The sequence below is a fragment of the Neolamprologus brichardi genome, chromosome 20 (assembly GCF_056152115.1).
Source record: "Neolamprologus brichardi isolate AB-2024 chromosome 20, ASM5615211v1, whole genome shotgun sequence".
NCBI lineage: Eukaryota > Metazoa > Chordata > Actinopteri > Cichliformes > Cichlidae > Neolamprologus > Neolamprologus brichardi.
In genome coordinates, this window is record NC_142123.1 from 6,064,052 (window position 1) to 6,078,117 (window position 14,066).

The 14,066-nt window shown below is 40.8% G+C and overlaps 1 protein-coding gene across 3 annotated transcripts in view; it reads left to right on the forward strand.

The window, feature by feature from the left end:
• The window catches only part of LOC102791662 (TOX high mobility group box family member 2-like), an 80,993-nt gene that overhangs the window by 52,084 nt on the left and 14,843 nt on the right, over positions 1-14,066 (forward strand). For all 3 annotated transcript variants that reach the window (XM_006785497.2, XM_006785498.2, XM_006785499.2), the window contains one exon: positions 3,857-4,120. In XM_006785497.2, the coding sequence (XP_006785560.2) occupies positions 3,857-4,120 (264 nt within the window). The remainder of the gene's footprint in view (positions 1-3,856; positions 4,121-14,066) is intronic.

Consider the following 14,066-nt stretch of genomic DNA (forward strand, 5'->3'; position numbering starts at 1 on the left):
TGTCCTTGTCCTGTGTCTTATCTCCAAGGGCATCATAAGAAGCTGTAAAGAAAAAAAAAAACATTTAAAAAGCAATGGAAGGCACAGTCATAAAATAGCCTTGACAGAATTCAAATCTTGGTACAGGCGTACAGTATATATGACAACAGCAATGTTTCTTCTTACGAAGAAGAAATGTCCCAAATGCAAGATGTGTTTTTCACTGTAAAATTATACCAATCCTGGGTTGTTTAAATCCCCTAAACCTCTGATCACAGTTTTAAAGATCGTATAGTAGCAGTATTAACTATTCAGTATCAGTGTGGTGTCTGGCACATTACTCATCCTGATATGAACAATCATACAGTAGATATTTTTGTTACTGATGAGGTAAAGTAAATTGAATTTCTTTCTAAAAGTTAATTAATTGTGGATAGTTTAACCTCTATGCCTCTTCTGTACCTTTTGGGGGGGCTTGAAGATGACAGCTACTCATTAATACCAAACAAGCCTCAAATTCCATCCTTACATGAAGATTGAGACTTTAATGATACATTGGCAGGGCTGGACCATAACAACAGTAAGCGCGTTAATGACACTTTGTTTGGTTTTTGCACTTTTTGCATTAGAATTTAGCTACTGGTACTTACTTTGGTGTTCATCCACCCATTTTCTTCTGCTTACCCAGCTCAGGGTCGTAGGTGGGGCTGGTGCCAGTCTCAACTCTCATACACCCTGGACAGTCTGTCACAGGGTTTAGACACAAAGGTAAACGGCCATTAATACCCATGGACAATTAAGAATCACTGATCAACCAAACCCATGTTTTTGGACTGTGCATAAAAACCACCTGGAGAGAATCCAAGCTTAGTGGAAACTTGCAAACTCCAAAGAGAAAGGCCTCCTGGATTTGAACCCAGGACTTTCTTTCTGTGAGACAACAACGGTAATGACCACAACACCATGCTGCTCTTTCTTAGATGTCACATCATGTCAGAACCTGTTCTCTAGTGACCTCTCCAGCCTTAGTTTTGTGCTTGGATGCTCAGACCATTGCCATCATGCTGTATATGTACCCATAAGTCACATTATTATCCTATATGGAGTACAAAATAGAGGCCAACTGATTTATTCGCGTGCTGCTATTAGATATTTTGCAGATTATTGTACTTATAACAGCTGTTAAATTAAAAATTAAACATTATAATGAAGACACGGGAGAAACACCCTTCAACCATGTTATGGTTGGACAAACCATCCCATGTTGTTAAATGTAGAGGTACTCATATAGTGTCTTTCTACTGCAAGTGTCAGTGTTCCAGTCACATATTCATCCACACAGCACTTTTATCTGTGCCTAATATCTTTCTAACATTTTCACACACTCCTACTACTTACTTCGGCCTGCGAACCAGAGTTGAGGAATCGATCCACCAATCTTCCAACTTGTAGACTACTGTATATACAGCTGCCCCGAGTAGAGTTGGCCAGAGCATAAACAAATAAATAAATAACTATGCGTAATAAATATTAGGGAAATCTGTTTGTGTTTCGTGTATCAGAAAGAAAAAAATATCGGCTCATGTATCAGAATATCAACTTTTTAAATCACCAAATATCGGTATCAGTATTAAATATTCCATATGCATTAGGCTCTAGTGGAAGGTGCTAGAGTCATTTTAGAAGTGGGGCTACACTGACAGTCTGATCCTGGGAGTTGAATTCGTACTGCTCAGCTTCATGAATGTTGAAAACCAAAAAAAACAACGAGAACGCTCTCGGTCATGTCCTTGGCCTGATAGACCACCAAAGGGTTCGACTCTTCCACTAAAAACTGCTGTTTGATCTCTTGATGCAGTCCTGTTGTTCTCAAAGTTCTTCTTGAACGCTATACTTCAAAAGCCAAAAAAAGAAAAGTTTATGCTCCACACTCGCCAATTTTTAATTAATCAAGAAGAATTTTTTTAAGAAAGATCCAAGAATTTCAGTGAAATAAAGGTTCAGCACAATAACAGAAACAGCTGTGAGTCAGTGGGTACATACACTCACAACGTTGGGTCCTGAGCAGGCTGGATCTACACTTTGGGGATTGTTGTGCAGGGAGGGCTTTTACCCTGGGGTGCTGAGCTTAGGTGTGTTTTTTTTAATCGTCAAAGTGGGTGATAAATGTCACAGTAACATCCACATGAATGCTTAAACCCAAGGTTTCTTAGCAGAGCATTACATTGAAACAAGACAGTCAGTGTCATTCACTTTACCTGTCTGCAGCTTTAATGCTGTCGCTGATCAGTGTGTAGTCAAGTCAGTTTTATTTGTATTCTTAGTAAATTTAATCGGCAGCATTTGTCTGTTAACCGTAATAAAAAATGACAACAATAATAAATGTTAGACAAGGAACAGACATTTGCACAACTTTTATCATGGGAAAAGAAATTGTCAGCGATAATATTTCTAAGCAAGCGCCAAACAATGCGAGCGAGTGTTGTGAGAAAGAGAAAATAGCACATCATCCCCTGATGGTAAACATACTCCCTTTTATTATTATTATTTTCTCCCTAATGATAGTTCACATTATGAGACTTTTATCCTATCTTCAAGCACCAGTTCTGCTAGTGGGGACGTTGTAGCTGTTCCTCAACATTTCTTGCCATTTGTTTGCTAAAAGTATTTGTTTGCAAGATGAATTGCTGCACTGGCAGGCGAGATGACAGCCTACACGAAGATGATATTGAATTGATTTCTGAAATGTTGCAGAACGGACTAGTTGATGTGTACCACGAGACATGAATAATAAAAATTCTATTAAAAAGCTCTTGAATGGCTGACAGTGGAATATTATTTGTGATGATTAATTTTCTTCAGTCATTATAAAGGGGAGTTGGCATCAGATTGCCTCTGACAAAATTGCTTTTCACTCCCTGGTGAATACCCTCTGTATGCTTTTTGAGAGCACAAAACCATATTTCTCAGCGCAATATTATGTCAAGATAGGCCCTGGAAAAGACATTTCTCATGTATCACCTTATTAGTGCCGTAAAATCTGTGCTGTTTTAACTGCTGAGGTCATTTGGTATATTCTGCATACATTTCACAATGACTCTGAGGTTTGACTAGTCCGGTTTTTTCCTTCCATTTCTAAAAATATGATTGGCATTATAATTACAAGCTTATAAAATAGCCTCTAAGTGACTGTCTGTCAGTGGCGTTTTTCAACGTAATGAATTTGATTAACTGTATCTTAAAGGCGCGCAGGCTGACAGTTTGTTTCTTCAAAGCTGTCAGGATTTCTGAATTATTCTGTGCAACATCTGTTGTCTAACTCTAATTAATTTGCGGCGTACATTTGCGTTGAATGATTTCTTTAACTTTTGCAAGTGCGACGAAAATTTGCATTTCTAATTAATTTTATTTTCAGCAAAACACACTGAATCGACTGCCGCAGTTCAGCGGTGTCTGGAAGTGTCTGCACAAACAACATGGAAACAACAGAAATCAGCAGGTGCATTTAAAAGCTAATTATGAAGCTTTTTATTTACTCAGGAGCGTCTTTTGTTAGCTGTTTCCTTCCCCGGATGATTACTCAAGTTTGTTTTGCCATTCAAATGCTTTCTAATAGCGCTGAAAGGGTTTTATTGATATTGTAACTAACTATGACACTGCTTTGACATGCAGGTACGTAAGCGCTCCGGGGCGGAAGGATCGCCCATAGACAAGACCTGTCCTCGCATTTTTCTTTGTGTTTGTTGATAGACTGTGTGCTAGGGGGGAAAAAGCTGAACTCTTATTGCGACTTTGTTCCCAAAATAAGTAAACGATCCTGTCTTCCCCTTTCCTCTTCATGCTCTTCTAAAAAACAGCTTTTCTTCTGCTTTTTCAGAGCTACTCCAGTCAGGGCAGAGGCGGCAGTGGTGGCGGAGGAGGAGGAGCTGGGGATGAAGACTACGAGATCCCCCCCATCACACCGCCGAACCACGCCGACCCTTCTTTGCTCCACCTCATGGAGCACGAGTCAGGTTACCCCTTTCACTCCCTGCCACACAATGGCTTGCTCAACACCTACTCCTACCCCGAGCTGCCCGCACTCATGATGTCCAACATGCTGGGTCAGGAAACTCACCTCCTGTCTGGGCCTATGCACTCGGTGAGTACATTTTTTTTTTTTGTCCACCTTTTTAGCTGTGGCACTTTCTGCTCATGCAAGTCAAGCGCTGTGCCAGGCTATTAGTCTTTGTGGTCGGAGGATTGGAAGGTATCCAGCAAGTCAGCATGGAGAGCGTTTCGTCTGAAGGTTTTACATGTTCTAGTCCTTTTAAGATTTGATGTGCTGCATCGAACAATATAAACGTATATAAACTGTAAGGCCACAAAATAACCAACTCTTCTGCGTGCTGATCATGTTTTTTCGTAATGGGAAAGCATTCTTCTATTAGAGTCATAATTAACTTGGTTCGAGGCCAAGGAAGCAGCGCTGAAGTCTGAGCAAGGCCAAAATCTAAGCATAAATACAGAGAGCTGCTGCTTCCTTAACGCCGAGACCACTGCAGCAGAACTTCTTTAATATCTGCACAGCTGCGCAAGTCAAAGATTTCATTGCCTCGAAAATGAGCCAAGAAGGGATGGAGAAACTCATTGTGGCGCGTTTTCTTTCGTTACAATCAGCAAATCCAAATAGGAGAGGGGTAAGGATGAGTGAGTGGGGGAGGAGGGGGAGGAGGGAGGGGATCCCTTGTCAGCTACTTTTTTATTTCAAAAGGACGCCGAGGACCTCCATTCTTCCCCTCAGTTAAAGGGACTTTCTCCCGTGTTAAACATGCTTCAGACTGAACATGTAAACACCCCTGGCGAACACATTCAAATGCTTTAATCATAGGATCGAATCAAATGAATTATAGATGGCCCGCGTGGTGAATTATTCAGCGTTATATACTTTCATCTGACATAAATATTACTTTTTTTTTTCTCCGTGGCCTCCGTCATGAATATTTATGCTTTAATGTGAGCATCCGTGGCATTTATCCCCCGTTAATCAGGTCTTATGTGATTTTCAGAATCAAACCGCATAAGATGCAGACTCTTATTTTTTTCCGTGGGTGGTAGCTGAGGCCTCCATTAAAGCCAGTCTTCAGGATTAGGTCACAATCCACTGGCTACTTTGCTGAATGTGCTCGGGTGCAGGAGGACGATGCCGCCGGCTCGAACGTCTGTCTGCTTTTTAGCGTGAGTGAACGCTCGAAACAAAGTGTTGATTAAGCTTTTGACACGGGAGCGCATACCCTGCGTCTAATGCGTGTGCACAGCACGTTTAAAGTTTATGTTATGTCCGTGTATGTATGTTCAATAAAGCCTCCAACTCCCTGTTTTTTTGGCCGGCAACAATTTCGAAGCAAACAAAGAGGGAGTACCTGCCTCTTAAACAGCTTTTGTTTCACCTTTGCAATTATTTATTTTCAAATAGCCCTTCAGGGTAATGTTCCATTTTCTTATTTCACACCCCCTTTTCTCATAAATGAACCGTCATTGTAATAAATCACCGCACAAACAGAGACTTGCACACACTGTGAAAGGTCCAGAGATTTATGTAACACATTCATGTTTCCCACTTCCACATTTTAGTACTACTCTAGCAGAGGCTGGCTAATAATAGCTGCTATTAATATTTCTTGTTGCCTAGCAACCCCAGCAAGTAATAGCTTACTCTGGAAAAATAGATGACCGATAAGGAAGAAGGAGGAGGGGTGGTGGTGGTGGTGGTGGTGGGGTTGGAATGGGAAGGGGGGGGGGGATTCAATTCATTTATTATCTCCTGGGACAAGAGGAGCTTATTTCTGAGGCTGAGGAATAGGAAAGTAGGCTGTATATGAGAAATATTTTAACGCAATTGGAGATGACGTTATTTTCATTTTGCTTCCATTAGGGATGTTTCATTTGATGTTTCCCCAGCAAAGTCAATTAACCTTAATTTCATACTGATAAAGGTATAATAAGGAAGATTGAATTTATGTCTGCTGCATGCTTAAAGAATAATAAGGGTGGATAGAAATAAGCTCTCAGTGTAACCAGGGGCAGCAATGAAGAGACAAGCCTTTACCTTTGTTGTATTGTATTGACAAAAACCTTACAATAAACTCACAAAATTGAAGGAGATAACTGGGAAAAACCAAAACGCTAATCATTCAACAGCCTTCTTTCACCACCGCCGCCGAAGCAAATAAAAAGTCGACAGCATTACCTTAAGGATACGCTTCTCTTCAGTAACAGCTATCCTTCACTGCACATTTAAAACCTCCTACAAGTACAAGCTCAGCTGGAGCAACAGATACGCTTCATCTCGAGGGATGTTGTTGCTGTTTTTTGTACAACATTTAGCCTAAGGCTAAAGCTCTGTAAACTTCTCGCTGCTTTGGGATTCTCTTTTTCAGCTCACATCGATCCTACAGCAAACAGAGTTAAATCATTACAGGATTGAGAGCAGTGGATTGACCATCACAGTGCTGCATGGGCACATACAGTAATTTTGCATCAGTTTGTCCTTGTAGCTGTAGTCTGTATTAATAATCTTGAGCTTTCTGACCGCGCGGAAGTCATTTCTCTTCAAAAGCCCTGTTTTTTTTCTTCCTTTAGTCAGACAAATTTCTTTTTTCCATCTAATTGTGATTCCACAGGCAGCTGAACTATTACAGTAGCTGGTGAATCAACGAGATGCGTAGTGGATGTAGGGAACAAAAAATAAAAATCTGTCAAATAGATGCATTGAATGTTTCAGATTCACTGATGTATGTTTTTGTTTTGTTTTGGGGTTTTTTTTTTTCCATTTTTATTTTCATCTGTCAAATCCAGCACTTAGTTGAGATCCAGAAGTTGATCCTTTTTGCTGCGGTTGCGTGTTGTTCATCATAGCAGTTCTCAACTGCCAGTTTTGACCCATTTCTTAGACTTAAAATTACACCTTTTACAGGAACTCCAACAAGAAGCAGCATCAACACTGCTGTTATAAAAGACAGAGCTGTCTATCAGCGAAGCTCCTACATTCTCAAAACTCCTCCTCACACCGCTGACCTAGTCTGTCAGCTTCTCTGAACCGAGCCAAGTCTTGGATGACTGGATACTGTGAAATGTAACATGCTGTCGTGCGAATGCTCATTGCTGAGGGAGAATCCCTGTCTCATCCTCAGCTGCCAGCATTTCTGCCATCCCGGCACTTGGTGGAGAGGTGGCACCCAGGGGTCTCGTGTTCAACAAGCGCCCTGATCATTCAGGTCTGGCTGATGGCACAGTGGCGCAGGGGAGAAGGAGGGGCTGGGGAGGCGGGGGGGTTGCAGGCAAGGTCAGTCTCTTTGAAAAAAATATTAAAAAAAATAAAAGCAAGAGGGACCCTCGCTGGGAGGCGGTAATGAGAGGTCGAGGAGGAGTTTGTACAGCGGCCCCAACGTGGAGCCTTGAGGGGGGGGCCACTGTGTTTAAATATTCAAACAGAGCATGAGGCCCTGTCTCATTACTAGTGTAATGAGGCCAGTTACAGAGCAGGAAAACCCCAGCCACCAAAAAAAAAAAAAAAAAACAGTGGCCAATTTCACAAGTTTCTTACACACATGACTCCAGCCAGGAATTGTGTAGAGCTTTGATAAATATGTGGTTCTAGTTTAATATCTCTGGCACAGCGATGTGTGACTAACAGGCCAGTTTTAACCCTCTGCTGACAGGTTGATGTTGATATCACGGACAAGTTGTCAGTCGGAGTTGTTTTGGTTGGTTGGTCGGTTCGTTTTTGGTGGCTTGTGCATAGAAAACTACAGCAAGCTCAGCATTCACTTTCATATTTAGCAATCTTGATTGAACATAAGCATTAATTTAAAGATGCAGTGCATCCAATAAAAGGTCTTACTTTAGTGCAGTTGAAGGTGTCTTCACATCATAAGTAGATCGTGTTTGCACCCTGCTACTATTTGTGCAGCATGTGGGTGCTCGGTATATATGTGTGTGTTGACCATGTGCGTGTATATATAGATATATGTGCGTGTGTCTTTGTTTGCCTTTGTCTCCAGAAAAAGTAGAAGAGTAAGCTGCAAGGTTAGGTTGGCTTGGCTTAATTTGATTTTGTTTAATCTGGAGAAAGAAATTTACTTGCACCGCTTGGCATTTGCGACAAGGAACGGCTACGGAAAGGCCACAACTGTTTTAGGGCGGTGACATAAAAATCGTATTGACAGCTGTGGTTATGGAGAGTGCATGGATGTAAGATGAAGCGATCGAGCTATCGAAGAGATCAAAGTGAGTTAAAATAAAGTGCACACGGTCATGTTTGAGATATTTAGGGTATTCAGAGGTGCTGAGTTTACAGAAAGTGTTCATAGTAGAATCTGTTTGTTGAGTACTTAGGGTGAAGTGCAAGGTGTCAGTCTTTCCTTTGTCCGCTATTTAAGTAGATTTATCTAAAATATTTTCTCAATATTTGGAGTTGGGTTTGACATGACATGCTCAGTGAAGCTGGATTTTTTTTTTTTTTTCCTTTTAAATTGAAACAGCCATCTTTTTTCCATCGTAGGTTTTTTAAGACATATCTCATATGACCCGCTTGCTCTGCTGCCTTTCACTGGAATAGATATGACATCTTGGTGACGTTCCCAGATAAATCACTTTTGGAACAGTAGAAATATTTTCTGTTGCGGCTTTCTATTTCACAAAAAAAAAAAAAAAAAATTGAGAGAGGAAAAAAGAAAGAAAAAAAAAGACAGATGCCCTTCAGTGCTACACTCCACAACAGGGGTGAACAATGTGTCTTGTAGCTGTCAAAAGAAATGACGGCAAGATAATTGGTGGGGCATTCCCGTTTCGCTTAAACCGAGACAAGTAGGCTTCAAAATAGAATCGGGCTTTTTAAAAAAGTAAAGCTTTGTTTTGCGCTGCTCATTATGCAGGGTTCAAAATGGAGTAATGAAGACGGGCATTAACGGATTGAGCTTTAAAAACAAATGCACATTCATTGGGGCTCATGAATATTCATGCCGCTAATTCAAATAACCTTAGGCAACTGTTACATCTAATGAATATTTAAAACAGCTTGGTCACAGAGATTTGAACACTGCATTATATCTGACTTTCTAGGATCATTGTGTACAAGAGTAAACAATTAGTAATGCCAAAAACAGATTCCAGCGGTGATGAAAATACGTCTGGGAAACAGTGTCCCGTGTTGTCACATCAGTTACAGGCCGTTGGCACTCCGAAGGCGAGCGCGATGCCATGCGACGGTGTGAAGAATTGTAAATAATCATAATAATTGGTGAAATGATTTGTTGATTAATCGGGGAGCGTAATCAACAAAATTATTAAGTGGAGCAATTTTGAAATCATAATCAGTTATCACGCAAAAATGCTGCAAATGTGAGATTGTGTTGATTTTCACCTGTTGTGCTTGGAAATCGAACAGGTTCAATGTATTAGTCGGACACCGAACCAGTCATAAGAGAAAAAAAGTGATATATTTATTTAGATATGTATCATAAAGAGAGAAAAGTCTTTGTTTTGGGGGGTTTAATCATCATAAAACAAATTAAAATGATCATAAAGCTTCCGAGCTCGCTCAGTCAGGAAGGTAGAGTTAGCAGAGCGCGCCCACTGTGCACCTGGCACAGTGGGCCCTCGGGCGACCCGAGGGTTGACTAAACATGTTTATGTTTACCGCCTGGCGCCCTTACATGTTACAAGTCAGAGAATCCCATGCTGGCCACTTAAAAGAGGGCCTTCCTATGAGGGGATCAGTGTGGTGACTCGTCCTCGCCACCACCGCGACGCTAATTAGGCCCACCGCAAAGCCAGCCTGTGGGGATAATGTCCCATTATTAGAGTCATTTGTTTCAATTAACCGCTCTGTGATTCTACAATAGCACTGCGCAGCCCAGCGCAAAGAAGCCATTACTCTCGCCCAGGGAACCAATGAGGTCTGGGACGAGAGTGTTTGTAAGAAGGTTACGGATACCTGCCGCTGCCAGCAGTCGTGCTGTCGTGCTCCGCATTTAGCCCAGTCTCTGATGAGTTGTTTGAGCCCTGGGAGAGTGGAAAAAACTCCTTATTCAAATCTTTTTCTAGAGCTTTTAAAGACTGTTTCTGACTATGCTGCTTCTGAAAACGTGTGATTTTTGCTTCTGTGCATTTGACTGAGAACTGATTGAAGATTTGTTGAAGGATTGTTGACTTAAGCATAAACCGCTGAAAACTATAGGCTGTTCACGTACCCCTTTACAAGCTGAGAGCTTTGTGGTTGACTGAATTACTATTCTGCTACTGTATACTTATGGTCTTTAAGTCATTTTTAGACTGCAATCAAGTTACTTTCAGAACACGAGGCTCCCTTTTTCTTTCCATTTCATGCATTACTCTTGTTAGTCATGTTACTTTTGTAAATTCAAAGACTGCGTTCGTGCATTTTAATTCCACCAGTGGACAAAGAAGGCAGATTGCTTTGATAATTCCCGCTGCTTTAAATGGGAATTGTGAAATGACAATTAGTCTGGTGCCTTTGCGGCCAACAAAAAGCAAACCCTTGATAAAAGCTGTTTGTGCACTTGTATGGTGCCTGTTGTTGGTCACAGCTGGAGGCCACCACTTACAGGGTGCAAAGAGAGATTATGAGAGAGATTATGACTGTGATTTCTAGCTGGTGTAAGAGGCACAACTTTGAGAAAGTCTGTTTGTATAACTGGCTTTGATAACCATCCAAGTGATTCTTCAAGCAGCTAAACCAGGTGAATTATGTCTACAAGAATTAACTCATTCCTTGTAACATCACTCTTTTCTTGTCATTTGCATAAGATATTTTCTTTTAATCAGCCAGACGCTTTTCTGAAAAAAAACACCTAGGTGTTTTCGTGCATTTAACAGCACAAGTACAAAGACACTTATCAACTCCAAATGCAATGTTTTAGAGCACTTTTCGGTCCTTTCAGCTCTAGATAATGGAAACTTCGATTGATACCAAGAGGTTGCTGCCCTGTGATGCCTCTGTTGCCAGGCTCTTTCATTGGCTTTCTCCCCCTGCTGCGCAGATGTTTACAAAGAGACATCACCAGCTCACATTAAAGGGTTCAAGTTGTCCCCTCAGGCTGTTGCTATGGAAATAACCCTGCTACGGTCGCTCATTCATGTTTGATTAATTGTTTTTTCCTTTCTGTGCTGTTGCCTCTACAAAGACCTCATCATGGGAACATATCATCTCGAAAACAAACAATAGGAAAAGATGAATATGTTCAAATCTGCTCTATTTGGACTTGCAGATGCACTCTCTTCCTACTTTGACATTTTGTGGATGTGGTGATAAAAGTCGAGTAACTGCATTAGCATTGTATTAACACTGATAAAGCTCGCTTGTGAAGCCACGCGATCATACAGATATATTTTTTATTTCGTTCCCCAGACTTACCTGGACAGAAGATAAGCTTTTTTTTTCTTTTGCCTTTTTCTCCTCTTAAATTGCACTGTGTAGCGCTGAGATACAGCAACCCACTGGGGCCAATTAGGATGCCAGCAGAGCCAGGAAGTGCATAGCAGATGCTTTTGCCACTATTTATTAAAATCCAATCTGCGGGGGCCCCTCCAACAGCTCGTTAAACTACCGTTAATCTAATTAGCTCTCACTTGCCACTGTTTTCACCACATTATCAAATACAAGGGCCTCGACTTTGCAATTTAGGCTGATTAAGTAGGTCCAGTGCTGTTAGGCAGAGCTTGTAGGGAGGAGCTTCTCAGAGCTGTCAGTCATTCTACCGAGTCAGATAAATCATGCAGCTTAGTTCAGCAATGGCTTTGGATTTAAAGTATCAGCAATAGGAATGTTAGTTGAAATCAAATCCACATTGCAGCCCAAAACTGTAGAAATACTCCATCATAATGAGCCTGTGTATTTGTAATGGCATGGAACCAAAACTGGATACAAATTCCATAATGGCTTCTTTATGTATATATAGATATACGTATATATCTATATATATCAGGTCTATACGATTCTGCTAACATCCTTTCATGTCATGTAGATCAAGATCACGAATGTGCACTTCCGGTTCATTATTGTTTAGGCCAGGCTGTATTTTTTATTTGATGAGTGCTGCTCTCTGGACGAGTGCCTGGTTCCACTCAGAGATCTTTGCAGCGGCTTTGACATGCAGTCCTGCTTATTGCTTACAGATGGGCAGTCTGACATAGAGCTGTAATTGCTTCCAGATGAGGAGGGCACTGCATATATTTTAAGACATATTTTAACCTATCAAGTCTTCATCCTGAGCTGGATGTGGGGAATACAGAGAAACCAGGTTAACACGGCGTTTGGTAGCGTAAGATAAGAGGAATTTGTGTTAACCTGTATCCAAAGTTGACTATGACATGTTGTGTATTATTCAACCTGTGTGGGAAAAAAAGTTTAACGATCATCTGGAATTTTGGATGCCAGTCCTGGTATTTACAGTCACTTTTAATTTAAAGAGGACTGAAGCATTCAGATGTGTTTACATTCTCATGTTGCCTGCCAGCATTTTCTGAGACAACGGGCCTGACTGCATCATGTGCAGGTGCACTTTCAAATGCTAGCTGAAAATGATATCTAAATAATGACTAAGAGCATGTTATAAAAAACTGCAAAATTACAGAAACTTAACAAAGACTTGCTTATGTTTTACGTACGTTTTACACAATTTCTGTTACAGATGTTTGGCACAATAGATTTTTGTACTTCTACAGCACCTATAAGAGCGCATTTTTATCTTATTGCCCTGAGTTCCAGCTTGTGGTGAAAATTACATTAAAATAAATTATATATAGCATCTTGAAATCGCATTATTCTCACTGCTGGTGCTTTAACGGTGACTATTTATCTATTTATTAACCCAGAAAGGCTTAAGTGTCTGCAACCGCCACACTAAGCTGTGCAGCTCTTCACTGAGCTACTGTGAAGAGGTCCGCGTTTGTTTTGCTGAAAGATGTATTCCACTGTAGTGCAATCTAAATATATTATTGAATTTCCTTCATTGTTTATTAAATTTAAGGCTGTGGTTATTAACAGTGGATCCTACGAGCACTTGTGTGTAATAGTGGTCGGTCATGGTAATGAACTCAATGAGAATCATCTACACATTCTACCCCCATCAGGTCTGTGAATCATATTTCAGGTGTTTTCCAACACAAACAATCAAAAAATAAATAAACACACATTTCCTACACAAAACCAAAAGCCAGACATTCAAGGTTAGCCAATAAAGAGCCAGATAGCAGTTGGTGAGGAGCCAAACTGAGAGGAAAACAAGGAAATGTTGGATTGAAATTCGTCAGATGGACATTAGAGCAACACCAGTAATGAAAAATGTTGCTGTGCCACATTTCCTGTAAGTGTGAAAGAGGAAAGCGGTTTGCTTCAGACTCGCTGTGTTTACAGCTTGTGTCCGCTGCCCCCATGTGATCAAAAAAAAGAAAAAAAAATAGTTAGTGCAAGTTGAAGAACGAACCGTTGGGTTTAATCTGCTATTACTCTGCAATCACCACTTTGAACAGTCACAGACAGTTTACGCAAATTGCATCTGCAATCGCTTCATCATTTGCTCCTTCCCTGTGTATCAAAAACGCAGCAGTTGATTGTACAATGAAAAGTGAATTGGGGATTGCAGCCATTTATATGTCATCATTCTGCATCATCACTGAGAAGTGTAGAGCGTTAGTGTTGGAGAACCTTTAAAGACAGAAAGTAGTGCGCGCATCAGGGATGTCGCATTTCTTTCCATTGTGGGAATTTGTGATGCAGATAGGTGAAGAAACAGTTTATGTTCAGATTTCCAGTAAATAGCCACATCCTCAGTTTTGCTTCAACCGGCACTTCTTGCCTCTTTCAAAGTGTACTTTATTCTGGAGATAACATTAAGGTGCTAATCTGTATCGGGAAAACAATGTTAGATGATTTGTTATTGAGACGTCGGCTTGTTAAATCTGCTTTTACAGTCCTCGGCCAAAGCTTATTTCACTACCGGCTTTCGATTGATGTTCTTAAACTGCAGATTTAAAAACCCTCTCATAGTCTGTTGCTCATTCTCCGGGCCAATGCACACTCACTG